We start from the raw sequence: 27,965 nt of genomic DNA on the forward strand, positions 1-27,965 counted from the left end.
AAGGGCGCGGCCCCGAGAGGCAGGATCCGCCTGTTTCCTCCTCCGCGCCCCTCCTCTCTTCGGAGCCGTGCGCGCATCGTGTGCGCGCTTGGAGGAAGCTGCCCGGATTTGCAGTTGCCTGGCGTCTCGCGAGAGGAGGAGGAGGAGGAGGCTGCCCGACGGGGGCCCCCCCTCTCTCTCCGCCCGGATAAATTGCCGGCGAGGCAGGGGCGCGGCTGCGGAGCCGACGGGGCGAGAGGACCAGCTGGGCGCGCTTGACGCACACGAGGCAGCCGCTCGCTCTCCTCTGACAGGTGAGTCGCCTTTGCCCTTGGCCGAGAGGAGCCTAACCTGCGCGTCTTTGCAATTGGGGGTGAGGATGATGTTGATGATGGGGGACGCGGACGCGCCTGGAGAGGCTGCGGGAGCCCAGGGCGCAAAGGAGCAAGCGGGTCTGCGCGCATCCTCGCTTTGCAAAGGGACCTCGAGGGGTCATCCGGTCCAACCCCGGGCTCTCTCGCCCGACGCGGGTCTCGAACCCACGACCCTAAGAGCAAAGTGTCCCACCCACGCTGAGCCACCTCGGCGAGCGGGTGGGTAGGTGTGCCTTTGCGCTTTCTTCCTTGGCGTCTTCCTTCCTCTCCATCTTCCGTCTGTCTTCTTGAAAGCCCCGGGAATGATGCGCAGGGGCCGCAGGCAGGCAGGGCAGACCCTGTGTATGCTTACTCCGAGGTAAGACACACACACACGAGTTGGTTGGGGCTTACTCCCAGGTAAGTGCAGGTGCCCGAGGGGGGCGGGACTGCAGGGCATCTTCTTAAACCCCTTTTTCCCGTGAGGAAAGATCTCTCTTGAGGATGCAGGAGTGAGTGGAGAGGCTCTTCGGGAGGGCAGCAACGAAATGCAGGCGCTCCCCAAACGACCTCCTTGCTTGGGGAGGTCTATAAATGTACTTTCACTTCTTGCTGGCGGATGCTGTGCTGTCACTGAACTGGAGCCATAATTGGGTGGGAAACATTTCTGTCGGATAGGTCATCATCTTGGCAATGTAGGTGGGGGCAAAGGACAATCGGGAACAGAGCTGTGTGATAAATACAATGCAACGTAAAGCAAACAGAACAGAGATAGAATCTGCTGCTTAAATAGGTTTGGTCCCATTGTTTGGAGGAGACCAAGCCTGATTGTTTTCTCTCCCTCTCTGCTAAAAGCTGCGTTCAAAGCTGCCTCAAAGCCTCTAAATTATCCCATACTTGAAGGGGCCGATAGGCAAAATTTGCGGCTGTTTCACAGGGTTCTCTGTAGGAGAGGTTTAGTTGGGTTGCTTTTATTTACACTGCGTGAAATATCGTAGTTGGGATACAAAACCACTCTTGAGGGTGAGTGAGCATTTTTTAATTTGAAAAAGCTCCCTGGTTTTCTTTGGAACTCATCGTCTCTGTAATGACTGTTTAACCAATGCATCACCTGTACTGTCCTATATCTTTAAAAAAAACTGGGTTTTGAGTGCTTGGTGGTCCTTCAAGTATTGCACTGAGACTTAAAATGAGAAGCTTGAATCCCCCTAGCATGGTGTGCTCTTTCCCTTTTGTTACCTTTCGTATGAAAAGCAATCCTGCCTGATCTTGATCAACTTAAGGGAGGCATTAAGGTTTTTTGTTTTTAAATTGCTTTATAATCATTTCTGCAGCAGGATAAAGTTTCACGAGAACTGAAATGGAAACACATCCTGTCATTTCTGTGTTACAGAAACTCTTTAATAGTGCATACACAAATGTTTCAAACACACCCATTCAACCCCCCCTCCTAGAACTGTAGTTTATGCCTGTGTTTCTGGCACCCTTATAGTTCAAAGGATTCCTTTCTGGGAGGGGGGGAATGGGCTTTAAATGTACAATGTGTCCTCAGCCAAGAACAGATTTCTGAATCCTGTTTGGCTTTGACCACAGCCTGCACCAGCCATAGCTCATAATCATGGGATGATAAGAGTCACGGTCAAAATATCTGGAGGGCATGAACTCAAGGATGGCTGAGCGAGAGGAATATTCCAAAGCAATTCTGTCCTTAATAGACGAATGATGTGGTTTCATAATACAGATGGCAGTTCTGTTTGCAGAGGGAGAGTCTCACAACCAGCAGCGGAAGAAGGGGCATTTGCAACGCGTTAGGCACTTTATTGCTACAGAAGGAACAAACAGTCTCCCTTGTTCCATTTAACACAACTTTGACAGTGGTCCCACATTTGGTAACTGTGGATTCAGCTTGGCTTTTCTTCACTCATTCTTGTAACCAGAGTTTGATGCAGACTTTCCAAACTCTCTATGTTGGCAGCACACTTTTTAGACATGCATCATTTTGCGGCACAGTAATTCAGTTTTAGTAGCAAACCGGAGGTTAAATGAACCCCCTTTCCACACACCGACACATTGCAGCGGAAGCACTAACATGTCATGACACACACAGTCTGGAAAGCTCTGGTTTAATGTCTACTCTGAAGGCACCGTTGTTTGTTTAGTAACTTAGTAAAGAATACTAGAATACAATGCTCGGCTTCAATTTTCAAATCCCAATTTAAACTTTTATTTCCCTAACCTAACTTCTTGTTACTACGTTTTGGCTTGGAAAGTGAGGCAAATTTTTGAACACAAGAAAAGCCAAGTGTTCCCAAGGTTATATACAAATTGGCTTTGTCAAAGCAACCCAGAACATGTCTCTGCTCAGTTCAAGTTATGCAAGCATTACTGAATTAACTAGTGAATTATAATTTAGAAATAACAGGAGATATCCAAAATAGTCATGCTTTGAATACTCCCATTGAAACTGATACTTAGTACATCAAGTTACTTAAGCCTATTGATTTTAGCAGGTCTGCTCATGAGTATGACTCACTGGATATTGCCCACAAATTTTATTGGCTAGTCATATTTGTCCGGAAAGAAAATAATTTCAGATTTGAAGTTTCAACCTTCCGTATTGCATAAATGGAAAGCATTTTAATAGTGGAACAAGCTGAGCATATCTTAGCGGCTGCAACCTGTCAAAAGATTAGGTTTTGTTTCAAGCCTTGCATTTAACTTGTGCTTTCTATCCCCTCCCCCAGACTCTATAAAGCATTCAAGGCCCAAACATGGCGGAAGAGAGGACTGATTCACAGCAGGTATGTTTGCACGCACCAAAAATGTCCCTGACGATTTATTCCCGAAGAAATGTGGGCTAACTGTCCTGTCTTCTGCATACACAGAATGTGGTCGCCAGGGTTGCCAACCTTCCCCTGGTGAGCTCCACCTATGACATGGTCTCCTCAGCTTACGTCACCACGAAGGACAACCATCCCTACCTGAAGTCTGTATGCGAGATGGCGGAGAAGGGCGTAAAGACCATTACTGCAGTAGCCATGACTGGCGCTCTGCCTATCATCCAAAAGCTAGAGCCACAAAGTAAGCCGCAGCTCTTGGAAACACTTTTCAGCTTGCAAAATTCTTCCAGAGGGGGAAAAAAAGACCAGGTTTATTAGCAACAATAAACAGGTTCCCAAGCAGAAATGGCAGTCTGGGCATGCAAGTTGGCATTTGTTTGGAAATGGCTGTCGTTTCGTAGGCTGCACATTCAGATGTGTAGACAGCATGGTAAGGTCCAAAGTCATCTGTGATCCCTCTAGTGTAGTGCGTTGGGAACAGGCAGGATCCAGTGATCCTCAGGCATACACCTCCAAATGGTGGAGCTGTCAGGGCTCCATCCTGGCTCCCAGGCACCTTCAGGTGGTTGCAAGGGACCAATAGCCAGGTGCCAAATGAGCCTGGCATCAGGCGAATTTTGAACACGGCCACCGAGTATAATAATCTCACGCAGTGTTCGAAACTCCCATTTTTCTTGGTGCATTTTGCAACAGGGAATTTCATTAGCGTGAGCCATTTCTGAGCTCTGGGCGCAGTACAATGGTACCTCAAGTTAGAAACGCCTCAGGTTACAAATGCTTCAGGTTACAAACTCAGCTAACTTGGAAGGGTTACCTCGAGTTGAGAACTTTGCCCCAGGATGAGAACGGAAATCGTGTGCCGGCGTTGCAGCGGCAGTAAGAGGCCCCATTAGCGAAAGCATGCCTCTAGTTAAAAACAGTTTCAGGTTAAGAACGGACCTGTGGAACAAATTAAGTTCAGAACTAGAGGTACCACTGTACTGTGCCTAAATTATCAGATTAAAACTGCAGAGCGGAAGGAAAGGAGGACCTCTTTCTGCCTCCCCACTTCTAGCTACTCTCTGAAGACTGGAGAAGAGACCCTCTTAAGAACATTAGGGAGTTGGCAGGGGAAGGACTGGACCATGTGAAAAATGAACATAATATTTTAGCTGCAGTTCATTCATTTTCAGCTTTGTATTCTTGTTATAAAAAAGCGCACCTAGACATTCTTGTGCCCATATCCTAACTTTAAGGTACCATTTAGCTCCTAGCTTTCATATCTCAGCTTCTAACACTGATCTCAGGATGGTTATTCAACTACTTGGGTGCTGCTTAATTTCTCCAATGGTCAAGGATGATGGAAATTGCAGCCCAGTGACATATTCAGTTGTCAGCTTGCAAAATGCTCTGCTCAGAAGCCCCGTTGCTTTTGTAGAATGCCTAAAATGTTTTTACCACGGGCAGAGTATTTTGTTTGGCTTAGTGGAAGCACACTCCCTGCAAAGAACTGTAAAGGCCTGCCTTAAATAACAGCTCATTGCGAGGCTACTAATACCTTTGCATAACATTTATGGGCTGCTGTGGCTATAAAGAAACTTTCTGGATGAATTGGGTGCGAAGTCAAATAAGATTGTGACTTGTAAGATGCACAATGAGTCAAAAAAATCCTCCTGGCTCCAGTTTCTCACCCTTCACCCACTTCTAAGTTCTGTCTCATCTTCCCCTTTCGCCTACTTTCTCAATGTCTCACAGTTTAGAAACTTGGCACTTTGTGTTTTGCACTCCCGTGCTTGAGTGTGTCAGCTTGTTTGTGGAAACCTATTATTGCGAAGTGGCAGAGGGCCAGGCGACCCTCTTTTATTGCTTTCTGAAGGAGCTCTGAACTTGCTAATGAGTCATTCATTATGAACTTCGTCCTTAACGTGATACACCAGAATGCTTCCTGTTTCCCAGCAGTTCAAAGAAATAAACAGCTTCTGATTAACTTCTTAAAATTGCAAAAGCTGGCCTAACGGTCCTTTAATGTTTCCAGTTGCAGTTGCCAACAGCTACGCTTGCATAGGACTTGACAAAGTCGAGGAGAGGCTGCCAATACTTTATCAACCAACTGATAAGGTAAACTATTTAGAAGGATTTTAATGTGGCTTTTTCTCTTTCGTTGGTTCGAAGCAGAGTTACACATGAACTGGGAAAAAGGTGCCAACTATAGCTGGGGGCAGTGGGGAGGGGGGGACTTCAGAGCAGGAAACAAATGAAGTAGCCCCGAGGTACGCAGGATGGTATGACTTACTTGGGATACCTGCCCAGTGTTTAATCTACGAACGCAAAAGTCCCCTGCTTTAGGTATCTGTTGAGTTCAAAGCCCTCTCCTGCAGGGCTTTCTAATTCACTTCTTTGAAGGAAAAGGTCTCACATACCTATAGGCTGCTCACTGGACACTTAGGGTGGTATCCAGTGCTAGTACTACTTAGAGTAGAATCACTGATATGAAGGGAATTAAGTTAGTCATTGCCATTAATTTTAGTGGGTCTATAGAGTAGGACTGACCAGTGGTGTTGCATCCTTTGCTGGCGCCCGGGGCACTGCTCTGCTTGCCCCTCCAAATCATGTGCCTGGGGCTATGCTGTCCCCGGCCCTCTCCTCGCTACAACCCTGGGACTACCAATATTATTACTTATTACTTATTTATTGAATTTATATACCGCCCTATACCTGGAGGTATCAGGGCGGTTCACAGAACAAAACTAAAATATAAAACCACAAAATATATCATCAAAACAAAAATAATAATCACCACCCCTGTGCAAAAAAAAAAAAACCAAACATTTTAAAAGGGCATAAGGTGTCAATCAAATCAACCAAAGGCCTGGTTAAAAAGGAACATTTTCGCCTGGCACTTAAAGGTGTGTCATGAAGGCACCATGAAGGTGTGTCATGAAGGCAAACTTCCCTGGGAGAGAGCGTTTCACAGACAGGGAGCCACTACAGAGAAGGCCCCACTCTTGTGTTGCCACCCTCCAGACCTCTCGAGGAGGAGACGCACGAAGGAGGTCCTCCCCCATGTGGAATTCTGTTTTGTCAAGTAAAAGCCCAGTGTTACAGCTCCTTTGAAGACTCTAGGCATTGAGGACACATTCCTCCAAAGTCTGCGTGGCGTACACAAAGCGATCCAGAATCTAAGCTGGTTGCATTGTCAAAACTCAGGTTTATGTTTGTTCTCCCCCCCCAAAAAAAAAAACAGCAAGCAGGAAGCAAGCTTTTTTATTGGCTTACTGATCTTGTTTTTTTGGGAAACCATCAGGTTATGTAATGGGCAAGATTCTGTCTTGTTTTATGCTTGGTGGGGGGCTATGGAAACTCATGAGGAACTTGCGAGAGTGTGCCAGCACGCCGCTCGTTCGTAATAAAACCGTATTTTTAAACTCAAGCTTAATGTGATGGGCACACTGGGCCCATGTGCTTTATACTGAATGAGTTGTGCCACTCCTTGCGTCTTGCATTCAGCTAGCAGTGAAGAATCTGCAACCACTTTTTCTAGGTTGTCGCTAATGCAATGGATGTGGTTGTTGGTGCGAGGGATGTCGTCGCAACTACCGTGACTGGTGCCAAGGATACTGTTGCACAAACCATTAATGGAGTTGTTGACAAGACAAAAGGAGCCGTCCAAGACAGTGTGGAGTTGACCCGGTCAGTGGTCAGTGGCAGCATCAACACGGTTCTGGGAAGCCGGGTGCTGCGTCTGGTGACCAGTGGGGTGGACACTGCACTCAGCAGATCAGAGACCCTTGTAGACCAGTATCTCCCACTGACGGAAGAAGAACTAGGTAAGTTCTCCTAGAACAGTGGTTCTCAACCTGTGGGTCCCCAAATGTTGTTGGGCTACAACTCCCATCATCCCTGAGCTCTGGCCTTGCTAGCTAGGGGTGATGGGAGTTGTAGTTCAACAACATCTGGGGACCCACAGGTTGAGAAAGGCTGTCCTAGAACATGGGTAGGCAAACTAAGGCCCGGGGGTCGGATCCGGCCCAATCGTCTTCTAAATCCGGCCCACAGACAGTGTGTTTTTACATGAGTAGAATGTGTCCTTTTATTTAAAATGCATCTCTGGGTTATTTGTGGGGCATAGGAATTCGTTCAATTCTCCCCCCCCCCCAATATAGTCTGGCCCCCCACAAACTCTGAGGGACAGTAGACCCTGCTGAAAAAGTTTGCTGACCCCTGTCCTAGAAGGTCCAGTCCACCAGGTTACATACCTTGTTATGAAGATTGTGCTATTTTTCGTAAATAGAAACGAGGGGGAAATACACTTGCCGAAGTTCATTGGTTATGAAGCCAATGAAATGTGATGCTGTCGTGTATTACTGTATTTTTCGCTCTACAAGACGCACCAGACCATAAGACGCACCTAGTTTTTGGAGGAGGAAAACAAGAAAAAAATATTCTGAATCCCAGAAGCCAGAACAGCAAGAGGGATCACTGCGCAGCGAAAGCAGCGATCCCTCTCACTGTTCTGGCTTCTGGGTTAGCTGCACAGCCTGCATTCGCTCCATAAGACACATTTCCCCTTACTTTTTAGGAGGGAAAAAGTGAGTCTTATAGAGCAGAAAATACGGTATTTTTCAAGAACAAGGAAAACATAGTTTGTGGGTAGAACTGGGCCACTTGATCATTTGACCATGCGGTTGGTTTACGACTGCAAACTTTGTAACATGTCTTAAGATCTTAAGGCTTCACATTCAAAGCTCTTCCCTGGGAAAGTCGCCAGCTCTCTTACCTTGAATGTTTCACCATCAGACCAAAAACACCTTGCAAAGTTGCCTTGGGAGAATTTGTCTCTCTTGGCTAAGGCAACAGACTCTCAAGAAGCGAGCAAGAAAGATAGGAAGCGGTTGTTAGCTTTCCTAATTGCAAGCTTGATGGCGTTAACTTGCCGCGGTTAAAGTTGGAATGGTTTGCTGTTTTGATTCTGCAGAGAAAGAAGCTACGAAAATGGAAGGATTTGAAGTTGGAGTTCAGAAGCCAAGTTACTACGTTAGATTAGGGTCTTTGTCGTCAAAGGTCCGATCCCGTGCCTACCAGCAGGCCTTAATCAAGGTTCGAGATGCAAAGCTCAGAAGCCAAGAGACAATCTCTCAACTTAACTCCACTGTCAATCTGGTAAGTGAGTTCTGGGCTCTAACTTCAGATCTTTGCAAAGGGTTTCAGTCAACCTTTGGGACTCACAGTGCATGTATCAGTGGATGGTAGTCCACTCTACCTTTTTAATAATATTTGAATCCTGTGTTCTTTACTTGTGAGTTGGCCTCGAGTTTTAAAGTTTGCAAGGCTAGCATTAAGGTAATACACAGTTCAGTGTTTTACTAGGCAGCCTTCATACATCCATGGACACAATAAGAATATTTTCTTAACATCAAATTGTTGAAACAATAGGTCTAAAAAACACTGTAGTGGCATTTGATGGGCTCTTCTTGTTGTTTAGTCGTTTAATTGTGTCTGACTCTTCGTGACCCCATGGACCAGAGCACACCAGGCACTCCTGTCTTCCACTGCCTCCCGCAGTTTGGTCAAACTTATGTTGGTAGCTTCGAGAACACTGTCCAACCATCTCATCCTCTGTCGTCCCCTTCTCCTTGTGCCCTCCATCTTTCCCAACATCAGGGTCTTTTCCAGGGAGTCTTCTCTGCTCATAAGGTGGCCAAAGTATTGGAGCCTTAGGGTAGGGTAATCTGAAGGGGGAAATGTTAGGCTTTATTTAAACAAATAAAGAATTCTTCAAAATGATATGTAGTGTGCCAGCAACTGCAGCAAAGGAGAGGAATTGGTGAAAACAGAGGCTCTATTGGGCAAGAATACACAGTTACATTTTGGGGCCCAAGTAGATATCTTTCATTAATACGAGATCCATATAGCGCTGTGAAATTCCAACTTCCTAATTCTTTTTCAGAGGGTTTGTTGGAGGGTTTAACAATCCCCAGTGGAGTTTTTAAAGGAGATATCAGAGCCGACCTTGTACAAACATGTTTGATACCTGAATGAATAATAATAATAAAAAATTGTCCAGTAGCACCTTAGAGACCAACTAAGTTTGCTACTGGACAGTTTTTTAATCTATTTATTTCGACTGCCGTCAGACCAACACGGCTACCTACCTGAATCTTGTTTGATAACTGTTGGCAGAACAAAGATTGCTTTAGCTGCGAAAGCACTCCCAAGAACGATCTGAGTTTCCTGGGAGAAAGATTCGAAGAAATCAGTGGCTACTCCTGAGCAGACATGTGTAGGATTGCACCGTTGAAGAGTACTTCCAAAAGTTGAACGTGCAAGTCTTTTGTATTCCAGATTGAATATGCCAGAAAGAATATGAATAGTGCCAACCAGAAACTCCAAGATGCCCAACAAAAGCTGTATAATTCCTGGGTGGAATGGAGGAAAAACACAGGCCAAAATGAGGAAGATGACTCCCGCAGTGCTGAGGTAGGTTGCTGAGTGAGCATTGGGCAGATGCGTCAGGTTAATACTGTATTTTTCGCTCTATAAGACGCAACAGACCACAAGATGCACCTAGTTTTTGGAGGAGGAAAACAAGGGGAAAAAAATATTCTGAATCCCAGAAGCCAGAACATCAAGAGGGATCACTGCGCAGTGAAAACAGCAATCCCTCTTGCTGTTCTGGCTTCTGGGATAACTGTGCAGCCTGCATTCGCTCCATAAGATGCACGCACACTTCCCCTTACTTTTTAGGAGGCAAAAAGTGAGTGAGTCTTATAGAGCAAAAAATACGGTATTCTGCAGCCTTTTAAATATGTTTGCAGGAAGAGGGCTCGCTGTTTGGTTGTTTTTGTTTTAACTATTTGTGTTTTTTATTGTATTCAATTTTATGAAGAATATTACGAGTTAAAGTACTGTAAAAAAAAGGAAAGAAAATACATAACCATTTTAAAAGGTAGAGGAAAACAACACTATGACAGCAAAATATAATTAAGATCACAGAACTATATAACACATGTGCAAATTACTGATCTTACAGTTTCCCTCAAATATACACGGATTCAGGGGTTGGTATGGTTCCGATAAATGCACTCCAAATATCATTTAATTTGTCCATACATAATGTTTGTATGAAGGCGATCCATTCATGAGTTGCAATGCCATCTATCCATTGATCGAAAGGCTATTTTTTTGTCCTCCCACTGTATTAGTATCATATATATATTTGCAGATATAAAGGGCAAGGTTGCAACCAAAAAAATTTCCTTGCCCAGTTGCTGCAGCAGTCTACAGCTGGCCATGCTGAAAGTTCTTTATCAAGGTTAAGAGTATTAACCTTTTGACCCAAATAATTACAGCAGTGATAAGGCTGCTGTCCAGGACTCAAGCGAAGGCTTAAACTTAGCTCTTGCTACTACTGGGTATTAGCCACAGCGGAAATACAGGAAGCTTGTAAAGGAAAGGGAAAAGATGTGAATGAGTAAGGTGGCTTCTCTCAGCACATTCTTTCCCACGCCTACAAATATCTTTGTAGCAAGCATGGGGGTAAAGCTATCTGGCAAATAGGATATAACTGAAGGACCACTTGACAGATCTGTTATTGGTGGGAGGCCAGGAAAGAGAAATGCTTTTCGCTTTCCAGGTCAAGGAGTTTGATAAGGTTGCAAGTCCCAGCCAAAGATAGGATCCCTTGGGTGTGGAGAAACATTGGTCAGTGCGTATGAGCATTCATTTGGGTCTTATGGCAGTGTCTCAGCCAGTGTTAGAAACTCAGATATATAAGCTTAAGCGCCAAATGGCTCCTTAAATCAGGGCTAGTCACCAAAACAGAATGCCTAGTGGCCATTTTGGGGGCCAGGCGGTTCGAAAGCCTTATTTTTCAGTTCCTGAAATTCATTCTGATTGGGCAGTGAACATGTAACAGAATTATACAGGATGCATTGTGAAAACAGCCAAGATCCATGGTTCCCCAGGTATGCACCTCCAAATGGTGGAGACATCAGGCGCCATCTTGGCACCCGGGCATCTTCACTTGGTCGTGGGTGGCCGATAGCCAGGTGCCAAATGTGCCTGCCGAATTTTGAGCACAGGTCCCAGCTTCGTTCCATACTTCAGTCATACCTTGGAAGTTGAACGGAATCCGTTCCAGAAGCCCGTTCGATTTACAAAATGTTCAGAAACCGAATCGCGGGTTCTGATGGCACGTCGGACGTTCGGATTCCAAAGAACGTTTGCAAACCGGAACACTCACTTCTGGGTTTGTGGCGTTCGGGATCCAAGGTGCGACTGTACCCCCGCATTGGAAGTTCAAGTTGTTGTTGTGTAGGGCATAGCTGTCAGCTTTTCCCTTTTTTAAAGGGAAATTCCCTTATTCCGAATAGGATTCCTCACAAGAAAAGGGAAAAGTTGACAGCTATGGTCTAGGGTGGTGGCTGTTGAATATTGGGGTTATTTTTTAAGCTAACAGAACAACATGGAGCCCGTTTCCAATGTCTCTGTGTTTTGCTTTTGTTTCCAGTACATTGAATCACGCACACTAACGATTGCACGGAACCTGACCCAGCAGCTTCAAACCACCTGCGTCACCCTGGTGTCGAGTATACAGGGTTTGCCCCAGAATATCCAAGGCCAGGTTCACCACGTGGGGGAGATGGCGGGCGAGGTCTACCGGAACTTCCGCTCGGCGTCTTCCTTCCAGGAAGTGTCCGACAACCTTATCACCACCAGCAAAGGGCAGCTGAAGAAAATGAAGGAATCGCTGGACGACGTGATGGATTACCTGGTGAACAACACGCCCCTCAACTGGCTGGTAGGTCCCTTTTACCCGCAATTGGCTGGCTCTGAGAATGCTGGGCACAGAGGTGACGGGGAGAAAAAGACCAGCCAGGAGGACAAACAGCCTGAACGCAACACAGAATAAATGGCGGCGTGACAAAACGTACACACACGCCGCGTAGCTTGACTGACAAGGTGGCCGAGCTGTGGTAGCTGCAGTGTAACCTGCTGGGGGGCAGGGGGGGGGAGAAATTTAATTCCTGCTGCGCTTTCTCTGACAAAAAAAGCAAAAAAAGATTTCTGCGCTCCCGAGTTGAGTTCCCAGTGTTTGGGTTCGAAGTTGTGAAAGATGCAAAGTGCCTTAAAAGACTTCTGAGCCTCAGCAGATTGCATTGGAGAAAACCCTTGTTTAGCTACCTATATATTACAAAGCTCCATCTTGCCTCTCAGTTAAAGTGGCCTTTAAAAGGAGCTTACTGCTATTCTGTTAATATACGCAGGGGCAAAAAAAAAAAAAAAAATAGCAAAAGCAAACCCCTTTATTGAAAATCTGTAAAGCTTCTGGCAGCATAATTACATTTTCTTATTCAGCTTTCATTTGAAAACTGCACACTGTACCCTTGTATACTTATCATTCCTTCCATTTGCCTTAAAGCAATTTGTTCTAGGACCTAAAAAAAAAAAAAAGCCTTGATAAGCTTTTTCCACTCCTTGCATGGAGTTGGACTAGACTTGCCAGAGTAACTTCTTGTCTGTTGCGACAGCTCATGTCGTCCTTCATTTCTAAATATGAGACGTTGTACTACTCAGTAACTCCACTTAAGCTACTATTGAGCACTGTGCGCTAAATGAGATTCATGCTGTTTGTACATGGGTGTTTTTAGCCTGTCCTTTTGTAGTGCCTTGCCTTGTAATTTCACATGTATGCTTAGTAATAAATGCTTCAGCAGCCGGAGTCTGGTGTCTCTTGGATTGTGTAAAGAGTATTGAGGATGCGAAACAAACGTTGTGACTCAATTACCGTTGAGCTGTGGGTCTGTTTAAAACAGGTTGAATGCAAATTGCTGAATCAGCACCAAGCATTACATGTAAACAGATGGGCCAGGTGTTGCTGCTGTATTTATTTCCTACCTACGACTCCTCATCCAGCTCTCTGGATACTTTCAGTTTCTTAAGCTTCTACCATCCCAGCTTTTGCTTGTAGCTTGCTTTTCTGGGTCGGGGCTCTTGAATCGGTGGGTTGTGGCTTGAATCGGTAGGCTGTTATGATGTATACTATGCCACCTGTCTCTCGTAGCACAGACATTCTGCCCTTCAGATTTTACAACAGGTCCTAGGAAGCTGAACCACAACAAACTGTTGAGAACATCAGCGAATGACCTGGAGATATTTCTGGTTCCTCCTGCTCTGCTTGTTCTTGCATTTGATGCTTAAACTCAAACAAAAATAAGTTTGCTCTGCTGTCCAGGTATCCTGCTGCGCTAACAGTTACGTGACAAAGTGCACACAGGTCAATATGTTAATAGTTTTGTCCATGCAGGGAAAACATTTAGCGCACGGGATGCCCTGAGACTTCCACCTGTGTAGAATCAGCACCGATGAGGACTTAAGCGTTCTGCCAACGTTGCTGGGGTAGAATTAAGCAGCAGGCCCACTCGAATCACAATTCAATGCAAATAATTCCCCTAGTCTAAAAGTGCCCTTTAAAAAATTGGCTTTAAAATTGAACCATGCCAACCACCATGTGATCTATAATGCATGCTTTGTTGTGCTGGTTTCTTTGAACACAGTTTTTGGTTGGTGTTGTCTAGTTGCGTTGGCAAAAGAGTGTGAACATTTTGTTGCACTGGTTGGGATTCACCTAACTAGTCCTGTTAGCCGAAGCCCTGCTCAAGGACTTCTGCTTGTGCAATGGGGCTTCCCCTCCTCTCTAACCCCTATGCCCCTCTGCCCCCCAGAATAGCATGCAAGGGGAGCAGAGGAGAGATTGTTTCATCTGGCAAACTGAAATGCTTGTGCAGATGGTGCAGTCGACACAGCAGAGTGTTGAATTTCTCCCCAATTGTTTATCCTAGTCCAACTACCCTGGCTGCCAATTGGTTTCCAAGCCCAATTCAAAGTGCTGATTTTGACCTATAAAGCCTTAAAAGACTCAGGACTACCTCAAGGACTGCCTCTCTCCATATGAACCTACCCAGACCCTGAGATCATCTTCTGAGGCCCTCCTTTGTGTGCCTTCTCCTTGAGAGGTTCGGAGGGTGGCAACAGGAGAACGGGGCCTTCTCTGCAGTGGCTCCCCATCTGTGGAATGCTCTCCCCAGGGAGATTTGCCTGGTGCCTTCATTATATACCTTCAGGCACCAGGCAAAAACTTTCCTCTTTAACCAGACCTTTGGCTGATTGACATACAGTGCACTTGTAAAATGTGTTGTGCGGGGGGCAGGAATAATTGGGTTGTTACTGCTTTTATTTTTATTATGTATTTTGTGTTTTTTATATTGTGATTTTTTGTCATGAGCTGCCCTGAGACCTGAGGGTAAAGGGTGGTAAACAAATTTGAATAATAATAATAACCACCTTGGCTTACTAAGGACAAGCAATAATTCATGTATGGACTGGTTTTAGCTGTGCAATTAATCTGTGGTTTAAAGATCATGGATAGGCTGTGGGATCTCTCACACCCATGGATATTCTCCTTCCCTTCAGGCTGTGGAATATTCCCTCTATACAATTCTGGTGTTGCATAAGCATTGTTCATCTGCATTAAAACCAATTGCATGTGCTTCTAATAATAATAATTTTTTATTTGTATCCTGCCCTCCCTGGCCGAGGCTGGACTCAGGGCAGCTAACATCATAAAAACAACACAATAAGCATAAAAACAGACATCAATTAATTACATCTTAAAATTAATTCAGACAAGTTAAAATCCAGGCAGGTGGCAATTAGGTAAAGGTAAAGGACCCCGACCGTTAAGTCCAGTCGCGGACGACTCTGGGGTTGCAGCACTCATCTTGCTTTATTGGCCGAGGGAGCCAGTGTACAGCTTCCGGGTCATTTGGCCAGCATGACTAAGCCGCTTCTGGCGAACCAGAGCAGCGAACAGAAACGCCATTGTGCTGATCCCGGGGGGAAGGTTACCGTAGGCGTAGTCAAAGTCCGGTCCTGGGTCACTAGCCTGGAATCAGTCCACAAGGAGGTCCGAAACAGGAAGCCGGGCGGGGACAGGAGCACTGGAGAGTCAGGTCTGGGTCCGGGCAGGAACAGGAACTCAACAACGACGTTGCTCCCACAACCTGGGACCGGGCCGACTGGCCTTTATCTGTTCTGAGGCCAGGGGTGGTCCTGGCCCCTAGGAGACCCGCCTCTCTTGGCCTTAAGGCGAGCACTCCTCCTGGGAGAAACCAGTTCCCTTCGCCTCTCTGCCCTGAGCCTCTGCAGTTCAGGGCAGAGGCTAAAGGGTTACTGGGCCCAGGGGGAGACTCACCTGCAGGCACTGAGTCCTCAACCACCTCTGGAGCCAGAGTGGAATCACCTGGTGCCTGCTCCTGAGGATCCGGCACAGGTGCAGGCACTTCAGAATCAAGGCCCTGCCCCAGTTCAGCCGGCCCTGGAGGCGGGGACTCCTGTGCAGGCTGGGATTCCTCTGGTTCAGCCTCTGAATCAGAATCCCAGGCCATCACACCATCCCCCCTCCCAGGCCCCCCCCTCAATCGAGGGTCCGGACCCGGCTTGCTGGGGTATGCTGCATGGAACTCTCGGAGGCAGGCAGGCGCGTGAACGTTGGCCGCTGGTTCCCAGGAACGGTCCTCTGGTCCATACCCCTTCCAGTCGATGAGATACTGCAGCTTTCCCTTGCGGTATCGGGAGTCCAGAATGCGTTCCACCTCATACTCAGGCTCCCCCTGAACCAAAACTGGCTGCGGTTGGGGACGGTTCGGGTGGAACTCGTCGGGTGGGGCCACCGGACTTAGAAGGGACCTGTGGAATACTGGGTGAATCTTCAGGGTTGCGGGCAACCGGAGACAGAATGCCACAGGCGAGACCTGGTTCACGATAGGAAACGGGCCGGTGAAACGGGCGTCCAGCTTCCGCGAAGGTCGAGAAGGGTGGAGGTGGCGAGTGGAGAGCCATACCAGGTCACTGACGTGGAGTTCCAGCCCCACCTGGCAGTGGCGGTCAGCCTGGACCTTGTACGCCTCCTTGGCCTGGCACAGTTGCTCCATCAATAGCTGTTGCTGGGACTGGAGCTCCTGAAGCCACTCTGTCACTGCAGGGACCGTGGATGCCGGCAGCACATCCGGAAACAGCCGTGGAGGAAAACCGTAACTGGCCTGGAACGGGGTCTGCTGGGTGGACGCATTCACCGCGTTGTTGTAAGCGAACTCCGCCAATGCTAGGTGGTCGACCCAGTCATCCTGCTGGTAGCTGCAGTAACACCGGAGACACTGCTCCAGCACCGCGTTCACCCGTTCTGTCTGGCCATCGGTCTGTGGGTGGTAGGCTGATGAGAGACAGACTTCTGTTCCGAGGGCCTGGTGCAAAGCTCGCCAAAACCGGGACGTGAACTGAATGCCCCGGTCAGACACCACACGCTCAGGTAGGCCATGCAGGCGGAAGACATGCTGAAGGTACAGCTGAGCGGTTTCCTTAGCTGAGGGTACGGATGGGCAGGGGGCACAGTGCACCATCTTCGTGAAATGGTCGGAGAAAACTAGAAGGCAGGTGCAGCCACGAGATGGGGGTAGCTCCACTACAAAGTCCAGAGAAACCGTGTGCCAAGGACGTGGTGGAACCGGCAACGGCTGAAGAAGGCCAGGGGGTCGCCCGGTAGGGCCCTTGGCCCGCCGGCAGACATCACAACCAGCGACGTAGCAAGCCACGTCCGCCTTCAGGCGGGGCCACCAAAACTCATGGCTTACCAGATGGGTGGTCCGATACCGCTCAAAGTGTCCCGCGGCTGGGGCATCATGCGTCATCCGGAGAACCTCAGCCCGCAGTGGCCCTGGCGGGATGTATAGGCGACCGTGGTGCAGCAGAAGACCCTGATGCAAGACCAGCCCTGGATACTGAGGGCATGAGCCTTCGGCCAGTTCCCAGTCGTTCCTGGGCCCAAGCGTCGACCCGGTGCTGTTCCAGCACCTAAGCCTGCAGTGGCTCAGCCTCCTGGGTGGCCAGGAATGCAGCTGGTGGTAGGATTGTGGTGGGTACTGCTTGCTGTACCATGTCTGCGTTGTCTTCAGGTTTCCGGGACAGGGCATCCACCTTCTGGTTTCGGGAGCTAGGGATGTAGCGGATCCGGAACTGGAACCGGGAAAAGAACAATGCCCACCGGATCTGCCTTTGGTTCAGTTTGCGGGTGGTCTGGAGGTACTCCAGGTTCCGGTGGTCGGTTCTCACCTCCACCGGGTGTTGTGCCCCCTCAAGATGGTGGCGCCAAACCTCAAAGGCCACCTTGATGGCCAGTAGTTCCCGCTCCCACACGGTATAGTTACGCTCCGCTGGAAGGAGCTGGCGGGAATAGAAGGCGCAGGGTAAGAGTGGCGCTTCAGGTCCGTACTGCTGAGACAAGACGGCACCAAGAGCCGTACTGGAGGCGTCAGTCTCTACCACAAAGGGTCGAGAGGGATCAGGATGTTGCAAGATTGGCGCTCTCTGGAAACAGGCCTTCAACCCCTGAAACGCCTCCTCTGCCTCCTTGTCCCAGGAAAATGGTGTCTTGGGGCGCAGTAGCCGGGTCAACGGGGTGGTGCGATGAGCATAATCTGCAATGAAGGTCCGGTAATAGTTGGCGAACCCCAGGAATCGCTGTAGGTCCTTGCAGTTCCGAGGTGCCGCCCATTCTCGAACCGCTGCCACCTTCCCAGGATCCATCTGCACCCCATATGGAGAGAGTCGGTGACCAAGGAAGTCCACTGACCGCTGATGGAACTCGCACTTGGCTGAGCTTTGCATACAGACGGTGCTCGCGCAAGCGCTGCAGCACGGTCCAGACATGACCCTCGTGGCGAGCCGGGTCACGGGAGTAAACCAGAATGTCATCCAAGTACACCACCACGTACTTGTCTAGCAAGTCCTGGAACACATGGTTGATGTACCGTTGGAACACAGCAGGCGCGTTGCACAAACCGAAGGGCATAACCAGGTATTTGAACTGCCCGTACCAGGTCCCGAATGCTGTCTTCCACTCATCCCCGGCTCGGATCTGAATCAAATTGTAGGCCCCCCGGAGGTCTAGCTTGGTGAACACCTGCGCCCCTTGCACCCGCTCCAGCAACTCTGGAATAAGGGGCAAGGGGTACCGGTCTGGGATGGTAATTTTGTTCAAGGCCCGGTAATCATGGCAAAGGCGAAGCTCCCCACATTTCTTCTTAACAAAGAGCACTGGCACAGCGGTGGGCGAGGTAGAAGGCCTAATGAAACCACGCTCCAGGTTCTTGCGCAAGACGTCCTGCAAAGCCTCGCGCTCTGGCTCTGTTAGAGAGTATAAGCGACTCACAGGTAGGGGCGCTCCGGGCTGGAGGTCTATGCCGCAGTCAAAAGACCGATGTGGCGGCAGCTGGTCTGCCCCCCGTTCCTCGAACACGTCGTGATAGTCCTGGTACTCAGCGGGGAGCGTTGATGCAGCCTCCTCAGTGGGCGCAGCTGCTAGCATCTCAGTCTGAGCATGAGAACTTGGGTCTGGGAAGTGCATAGTCTGTTTGACCCAGTCAATCTGCACATTGTGAGCCTCCAGCCAGTCCATCCCGAACACCAGGGGGAACCGGGGCATGGAGGCAATGTCCAAAGTTCGCATCTCCCGGTGCTGCTGGAGACACAGGACCAGGGGCTGGGTCTCCTGAGTAACGGCACCTGAACGCAGGAGCCGTCCGTCGATTGCCTCCACCTGTACCGGTTCTGGCTTGTTCTGAAGTGGCACCCGATGATGGGCAGCAAAAGCAGCGTCCATATAGGAGCGGGTTGCCCCCGAATCCACCAGAGCATGGGTAAGAATCCAGGGCCCACCTGGAGGGTATAGACGTACCGGAACCATAAGGTGTTGTAATTCAATTGGTGCGGCCCCATTCTGCGCTGTTTGAGACCCCAGGTAGCCAGGGCCATCAGCTACTGGGGTTGGCAGTTTTCCCTGTGGCTGGCGCTTCTCAGGACAGGACCGGGCATAGTGTCCGCTTCCGCCACAATAGAGACATAGATTCCCCTCCCGACGCGTATTCTCCGCAGGGGAGAGGCGTGGCCGCACTGCCCCAAGCTGCATAGGCTCCTCCGATGACTCGGATGTGGCCGTGGAGCTGCTGGTAGAAACTGGTGCCGAGAACTGGAAGTGCCAGCGGCCCCGGGCCTGACGACGGTCCTCTAGCCGATCATCTATTTGTAGACTCCGTTGAATGAGGGTGTCTAGCGTGGTGGGGCGTTCCATTGTGGCCAGCTGGTCCAGTATCTCGTCTGAAAGCCCCTCGAGATACTGGTCCCGAAGAGCAGAGTCATTCCAGGTCAAGTCCTGTGCCAGCAGCCGGAATTCTGTGGTGTATGCGGCCACAGTGGACTTGCCCTGTTTCAACCGCCTGATTGCCCGGTTGGCTTGACTCCCCTTCTGGGGGTTGCCGAACGCGGCCTCCAAATGATTGCAAAACCCCATATAGTCTGTCAGCAAGGGGGAGTCTTGCCTGAGCAGCGGCAACGCCCACTTGGCCGCCTGGTCCTTTAACAAACTAATCAAGAAATGCACCTTGGTGCGGTCGTCAGGGAAGTTCCGGGCCCGCCCCTGAATATACAACTTGGCCTGGGCAAGGAACATGGGGTAGCTGGCCAGGTCCCCATCAAATTTCTCTGGCAAAGCCACTGGGTACTTGCCAGGAGCCGGGGCATCGGCCCCAGGAGCCAGTAGGGCGTCCAACCGCTGCTGAAGTGCTGTAACCGCATTGCTGAGCTGCTGCACGGTGTGAGTCAAGGCCTGGTTCTCCTGGGCCAATGCCACCAGCGCAGCTGCTTGATCGGCCATGGCTTCTGGCTCTTCCCGAACGCACCCCAACGAAGGGGGAGTGCAGGTTAGGTGGGAGCAAACTGTGCTGATCCCGGGGGGAAGGTTACCGTAGGCGTAGTCAAAGTCCGGTCCTGGGTCACTAGCCTGGAATCAGTCCACAAGGAGCGGGGCGAGGTCCGAAACATGAAGCCGGGCGGGGACAGGAGCACTGGAGAGTGAGGTCTGGGTCCGGGCAGGAACAGGAACTCAACAACGACGTTGCTCCCACAACTTGGGACCGGGCCGACTGGCCTTTATCTGTTCTGAGGCCAGGGGCGGTCCCGGCCCTAGGAGACCCGCCTCTCTTGGCCTTAAGGCGAGCACTCCTCCTGGGAGAAACCAGTTCCCTTCGCCTCTCTGCCCTGAGCCTCTGCAGTTCAGGAGAGGCTAAAGGGTTACTGGGCCCAGGGGGAGACTCACCTGCAGGCACTGAGTCCTCAACCACCTCTGGAGCCAGAGTGGAATCACCTGGTGCCTGCTCCTGAGGATCTAACACAGGTGCAGGCGCTTCAGAATCCAGGCCCTGCCCCAGTTCAGCCGGCTCTGGAGGCGGGGACTCCTGTGCAGGCTGGGATTCCTCTGGTTCAGCCTCTGAATCGGAATCCCAGGCCATCAGAGCCGTTTACCTTCCTGCTGCAGCGGTACCTATTTATCTACTTGAACTGGTGTGCTTTCGAACTGCTAGGTTGGCAGGAGCAGGGACCGAGCAATGGGAGCTCACCCCATTGCGGGGATTTGAACCGCTGACCTTCTGATCAGCAAGTCCTAGGCTCTGTGGTTTAACCCACAGCGCCACCTGCATCCCCAGGTGGTAATTATCAGGCTGCAATTGAGAGTGGTTAATAATTGCCAGGACCAACTGTTTCCTTTGATCATACAAGGACCTGTGAATGGGTTGGGGGCCTCCTTCGGGCTTGGTTTATACAAAGGAAAGTAAGCTCACATGCAATTTGACTGGGGCTGATGAGTCCCACAAAAACCTGGGACAGTCCCACATTTTCTACCCCTGCTTTAAAGAATGACATGAAGATAATTAATAGTTTTCTGCACAGGTGAATAGTGTGTTACATAGCAACAGAACCAGGGTACAGTGGTACCTCGGGTTAAGTACTTAATTCGTTCTGGAGGTCTGTTCTTAACCTGAAACTGTTCTTAACCTGAAGCACCACTTTAGCTAATGGGGCCTCCCGCTGCTGCTGCGCCACTGCTGCATGATTTCTGTTCTCATCCCGAAGCAAAGTTCTTAACCTGAGGTACTATTTCTGGGTTAGCGGAGTCTGTAACCTGAAGCGTGTGTAACCCGAGGTACCACTGTACTTGCATTTTGCAGTTGCTTGGTACATATGTATATGTTCCACAAGCATTCAAGACAAACATAAGTACAATCCTATTCACGGCAATAGCTCAATTGTACAGGATCTTCTTTGCAAACAGAACGTCACAAACTCAATGCCATGCAGCTCCAGTGTTCGAAATTTGCCAGGCACATTTTGCACCTGTGGCTATTGGCCGCTTGTAACCAAATGAAGGTGTCAGAATCGCAGAATCCTGCAAAATCAGGATGAATTTCAGGAACCAAAATGCATCATCTGTGCAGCCTGAGCAGGAGCCGAGAATGAAGTTATAGTGAATTGTTGCAGATTGTCTTTGCTTCCCGCACCCCAATGCCCTGTTCACAGTTGTGAAGAATAGCCCTACATTATGAGTGGCCCATTTAACCATTAAGAAAAAGAGGTCGGAATAGGCCAATATATATGTGGACTGTTCCTGAGACAAGTGACTTTTCTTCTTTTAAGTTCTCAAAACTCTTAACTTGGCTCAAGGTAGTCCTTTGAACTAGCCAGATGCTTAACTGAGAATCAGTCACAGTCAGCCCATCTTTTGAAAAACAAGTCTTTAACCCTATCTTGCCCCCAAATAGCAACTAGACATTCCGTTTTGGAGACTGCAACCTAGCGTATATATCCTGAGTTTTGAACACTCTGCAGCTCTAGGTAGGACAATTGCCCGCCTGTGTAGACAAAATGGAACTAGATTTTTCTCCCTTGGTGTAAGATGAAGCCTCATGTTCCTACTTGGAGTTTTTGCTGTGTTCAGTGGTGCTTATGCCCTGGAAAGTGTGTGTAGGATTGTAGCCTTATCTACGTAAGGTGCTCAAAACAGGTTACGGAAGAGTAGGCAACTTGACCTTGAATCCAGTCTGCTGCTGAAATAGGTACGGCACGGCTAGGACAGAAAACTCCCTGCTGCCTTATTCTGAGAGCTTCAAAGCAAATGGTAGCAGGGAGACCAGCATAGCAGCAGACATAGTCAGCATAGTACTTTTGTGTCCACAGTCTTAAAATAATACTAGGCAGCTGATCCTGCCTATGCTTACTCTGAAGTTCCACTAATTTACAGTGGGGCTTACTCCCAAGGGAACACAGAGGCATTGCCGCTTTAGTCCTGAATGAGCCCATTGACTTTAATTGCTTTGAAACCAATTCATTCTGAATCGAATTATTTCTGGTCAGTTTACCCTAACTATCCTGCGGGTGTAAACCACTGAGCCTCTTGGGCTTGCCGATCGGAAGGCTGGCGGTTCGAATCCTTGTGACGGGGTGAGCTTCCGTTGCTCTGTCCCAGCTCCTGCCCACCTAGCAGTTCGAAAGCACGCCAGTGCAAGTAAATAAATAGGTACCACTGCAGCGGGAAGGTAAATGGTGTTTCTCTGGTTTCCGTCACGGTGTCCCATTGTGCCAGAAGTGGTTTAGTCTTGCTGGCCACATGACCTAGAAAGCTGTCTGTGGACAAACCCCGTCTCCCTCAGCCTGAAAGTGAGATGAGAGCTGCACCCCCCATAGTCAAATTTGACTGGACTTAACCGTCCAGGGGTCCTTTCCCTAACTGTTTCAGAGATGAAATCAAGCCATGTAGTCATGCTGTTGCTTTAGAAACAGAGATTTGGAGGAGAACCTGGTCTAAACTATGACAGTCGGTTAAAGTATGCGCTGAGGGAAACTGATTCACAAGTACACTACAGTTTAGCACATACCGGATCTCACTTCTGGTATCAGAGACCAGCTTAGGAGAAGACATACGGCAGGGATGTAAGCTGTGGGAGGAAGGAAAGATTTCTCGCCAGATTGTTGGTCTAGAGATAGGACTCGTGCTTTCAGTGACAAAGGCCTTGAGTTCAATTCCCAGACAAACCCACACAACAGGAAGAAGAGGGTCGAGCCCTTAATTGCTAGCCATAACTAGAGTGCATGATTTGCATGCGGAATATCCCAGGTAAAAACTCTCAAATCTTAGTGCTGCTGGGAAAGACTTCCTGTCTGAAATCCCAGAGTGGTATTCAAGTGAGTTTTACACAGTGTAGACCTGTTAAAATTAATGGGGCTGACTCAGAGAAAAATAATATTTCATTTATAAACCACGCATCTGGCTGGGTTGCCCAAGCCACTCTAGGCGGCTTCCAAGACATAAAAACATAATAAAACATCAAACATTAATAGGAACAATCTGATCCAATTTAAAAGTCACAATAACTTTAAAATAAACAACTTATATCAAACAAAGCAGCTTCCAACAATCTATCAGAATCTAATTGTTGTTGTTGAGTCATTTAGTCGTGTCCGACTCTTTGTGACCCCATGGACCACGCCAGGCACTCCTGTCTTCCACTGCCTCCTGCAGTTTGGTCAAACTCATGCTGGTAGCTTCGAGAACACTGTCCAACCATCTCGTCCCAACATCAGGGTCTTTTCCAGGGAGTCTTCTCTTCTCATGAGGTGGCCAAAGTCTTGGAGCCTCAGCTTCAGGATCTGTCCTTCCAGTGAGCACTCAGGGCTGATTTCCTTAAGAATGGATAGGTTTGATCTTCTTGCGGTCCATGGGACTCTCAAGAGTCTCTTCCAGCACCATAATTCAAAAGCATTGATTCTTCGGCGATCAGCCTTCTTTATGGTCCAGCTCTCACTTCCATACATCACTACTGGGAAAACCATAGCTTGAACTATACGGACCTTTGTCGGTAAGGTGATGTCTCTGCTTTTTAAGATGCTGTCTAGGTTTGTCATCGCTTTTCTCCCAAGAAGCAGGCAGTAAAATTAAGCATCAGCAAATAATAATTAAACAGTTCAACCACAATAAAGAATTACCAATCTATAATCAATAAAAGTAACAGCAAATCACAGTGCATAAAACACCACAAAACATACAAAACCATGTAAAAAGATCAAATTGAGAAACTAAGAAGCACGACTTATAAAACTTTTTTTAAAAAATATCCCTGAACTCCTCTCTTTCCAGCTGCTGCTGCTGTTGCTGTTCTCAAAGTCATAGTCCGGGAAAGGCTAGGTTGGGCAAGGCAGGTGGAAACACTATTGCCTGATGAGGAACAGAAAGTCTCTCCCCCCTCACATTTCTTCCTCTGGAGCAGCTCTCTTGTGAATGCTTCCAGGGTTGGAGGGTGGGGCAAAGCATGTGTTCATTAATTCCAGTGAGCGTGCTCTGAATAAAACATAGCTGAATAGCACCTCTGAAGAGCGACCATCAGTCAGTGTGGTCAGTTCAAACCTGGATGGGTCAGTGGTCTGACAGGATATAGGACAGCTTCCTATCAGCATTCAAAATTCGCCAGGCGCATTTTGCACCTAGCTATGGGCCACTTTGGGACGCGGGTGACGCTGTGGGTTAAACCACAGAGCCTAGGACTTGCTGATCAGGAGGTCGGCGGTTCGAATCCCCGCGACGAGGTGAGCTCCCGTTGCTCGGTCCCTGCTCCTGCCAACCTAGCAGTTCGAAAGCATGTCAAAGTGCAAGTAGATAAATAGGTACCGCTCCGGCGGGAAGGTAAACGGCATTTCCGTGCGCTGCTCTGGTTCACTGGAAGCGGCTTAGCCATGCTGGCCACATGACCTGGAAGCTGTACGCCGGCTCCCTCGGCCAATAAAGCGAGATGAGCGCCGCAACCCCAGAGTCGGCCATGACTGGACCTAATGGTCAGGAGTCCCTTTACCCTTTACCTTATGGGCCACTTGCAACCGAGTGAAGCTGCCCGGGCTCCACGATGGCGCCTGACATCTCCCCCATCTGGAAGTGCCTGCCTGGGAATCCTTGGATCTTGAATGTTTTCTTTTTCTTTTCTTTTTTTTAAAAAATATTGCCTTTATTGATTTAAAATACAATCATACATTACAACGGAGTTAAACATGAAAATGAAAAAGAAAAGAGTTAAAAAAGAAAAGCAAAAAAAGAAAGACAAAAAAAAAAAAGAATTGACAATAGCAAAAAAAAAACAGTTAGAAAAGCCAATCATTTATACAGCATCATATCTTATCCAATAAAGACTTCTGAGAAAAACTTCCAATCGTTTTCATTGGCCTTTTCATATTGTCTTGATTTTATTGCACAGTTTTATGAATTTTTCTATATATTCCTCTAAGATGTTTATTCCATTTGTTTATTATACACAGGTATCATTCAATTCTGCTAGGATAATATCGTTTTTACAATATAATCTTATATACTCCTTGAATAATTTCCATTCTCTGTATGTTTTTTGATCCGGGGCTCCCCTGACTTTTCCAGTCAGCTTTGCTAGTTGAAAATACTCGATCATGAGTGTTTGCCAATCTATTATTGTTGGTGTTGTTTCACACTTCCAACTTCTGGCGATGAGTATTCTTGCAGCCGTGATTGAGTACATAAAGTGGTCTTGTGTTTTGCTTGATTTCTATTGGCAATATTTGGATCTTGAATGTTTTCAGACACCAGCAACACATCCTGTACAATTCTATTATATTTTATCTGCACAATCAGCATGAATTTCAGGAACCAGAAAGTCATATTGAAAAATAAGACTTTCAAGCTGTCTAGCCCCAAAATGGCAACTAGGCATTCTGTTTTGGCGACTGTAACTCTGGTTGAAGGGGCCAATTGGCACCTAGCTTACATAACTGAGTTTCTACCACTGCTTCCTACATTAAAATAACACAATTTGGATAAATGGTTGGTTTAAAATCTTTGGGTCTCATTTTATTTCTCACTATAAAACCTACACCAGAGAAAGAGGCATTTCCCCACATGAATTATTTGTGAACTTTTTAAATGATAAGACAATATTATTTCATTTCACATGTGAAGTACTATGTTTTTGTCAATATAGTACTGAAATGGGAGGAAATTTTGCTGGCCTGTCCTCCTCAGTTTGAGTCCTAGGCCCTTAACGCTTTGGGAAATGTTGAAAATGTTGCCTTCAAATTTATTTGAGTTTCTTCCTCTGCAGGTTCCGGATTTTGCTATCACAGACTTGTCTTCAGAATCGGATGAGATACCAGATATCTTGGCTTTGGATGAAGAAGGGCAGCAAGATTATTCGCGTGCAAATGGTCCCATCACCACAGGCCAAAGAGCTGAATAAACACTGAGCACAAAAAACAAAAAACTAATACTTTTGATTGAATAAATATATGTTCATACCCATTTCCCCCCCTAACCTTATCCTCCTCCTTTTTGGAGTGGAGTTACTTAGCTCTTGGGGAGTATCGGAATTGTTTGTATCACTTTTGCTTCATTTAGATCGATGAAAACTCTGACCTTGTGAAAAAAATTTATGGAACGCACATTAGCGTAACCTATTAGCATGGAGGAGTGGACTGTTTTTGTCCTCCGTGTCAGATAAATGTATTCAACTGGTCAACAATATCAATTTTAAGTCTGTATCACAGTTTGGACAGCAGTTGAATCTGAAACCCCATCTCTGCTGCTTTGACACGGAATCCTGTCTGAAAGAAGATTTGCCGATTTCAATTTCAGTTCCTCTGTAAATACTTCTGTGTTTCTCTATCAACATCTTTACCTGCCAGGAAGAAAAAAATGCAACCATTTCTCGTCTCTTTCTGTTTCGCTGTGATGTATCTGCATGACTCCGTACGAAATGTTTAAACAGGTGCCCTTTGAGTTCAAATGTAATGGATGAGCTCAGTGCTCCTTGCTTTTCTAAGATTATGATGCTCCAGCAAATTGCAACTCATGTTCTCAGTCAGGTGATAAACCTGTGGCTGGGTTGCACCATTTTAGACTATGGGAGAAAGACCAAACGCTCCTCCATACAAAACAAATCTTTGCACCTTGAAATCTTAGCACATCACAAAAAACATTGAACTAAGACTGTCCTTCCTGATACCTAATTTTGTTTTTCTGTGGAAGAGCAGTCATGTGAGCTCTCCACTTGCAGCCAGAAGTGGTACAGCCCAGGGACAGTAAGAATTAGGCTTTGCAGTAGGGGAACCTGTGTACCTTTCCCATATTTTGGACCACATCTCCCATTATCCCTTTCTATATGCCAGGCTGGTTGAGGCTGATGGGAGTTGGGAGTCGCAGGTTTTGCCATCACTGCTTCAGAACATCTGGAGTTTAACCAGGACAATACTCTAGAGCAGTGGTGGCCAAACTTGGCCCTTCAGCTGTTTTTGGACTACAATTCCCATCATCCCTAGCTAACAGGACCAGTGGTCATGGGTGATGGGAATTATAGTCCCCAAACAGCAGGAGGGCCACGTTTGGCCACCACTGCTCTAGAGTAAAACAGAGCCAAACACAGGTTCAAGAGATGCAAACTTGGAAACTTCTGACAGGGTTCAAAAAAGGAAAAGATGTGTAGTGAAAAATGGGGCAGAAACTATGAACGAGATGGAGAAAGCTAGCCCTGAAGCGATGTTCCTGCACAATCCACAATTGTTTTAGCAGGGTTTGTACAGTGGTGCCTCGCAAGACGAAAAGAATCCGTTCCGCGATTCTCTTCGTCTAGCGGTTTTTTCATCTTGCGAAGCAAGCCCATTGACAGCTTAGCGGATTAGCGCTATTAGCGGTCTAGCGGCTTTTAGCGATCAGCTGAGAAGCGGCTTATCAGCAGATCAGCTGTTAAGTGGCTTAGCGCTTAGGAAAAGGGCGAAAAAAGTGAAAAAACCCCGCAGGAACTCGCAAGACATTTTTGTCTTGCGAAGCAACCCCATAAGGAAATTCGTTTTGCGAAGCGCCTCC

The 27,965-nt window shown here is 47.8% G+C and overlaps 1 protein-coding gene across 1 annotated transcript; it reads left to right on the plus strand.

The window, feature by feature from the left end:
- The first annotated feature begins 136 nt into the window (after positions 1 to 136).
- PLIN2 (perilipin 2) lies at positions 137 to 27,678 on the plus strand. The gene is made up of 9 exons (XM_081845343.1): positions 137 to 293; positions 3,077 to 3,133; positions 3,218 to 3,413; positions 5,187 to 5,269; positions 6,693 to 6,978; positions 8,127 to 8,311; positions 9,494 to 9,628; positions 11,661 to 11,951; positions 26,209 to 27,678. Exons 2-9 carry the CDS (start codon positions 3,104 to 3,106, stop codon positions 26,341 to 26,343), a joined length of 1,341 nt encoding a protein of 446 aa, XP_081701469.1. The 5' UTR covers positions 137 to 293; positions 3,077 to 3,103; the 3' UTR covers positions 26,344 to 27,678.
- The last annotated feature ends 287 nt before the right edge of the window (positions 27,679 to 27,965 follow it).

Source organism: Podarcis erhardii (genome assembly GCF_964252035.2).
Source record: "Podarcis erhardii genome assembly, chromosome: 17".
Classification (NCBI taxonomy): domain Eukaryota; kingdom Metazoa; phylum Chordata; class Lepidosauria; order Squamata; family Lacertidae; genus Podarcis; species Podarcis erhardii.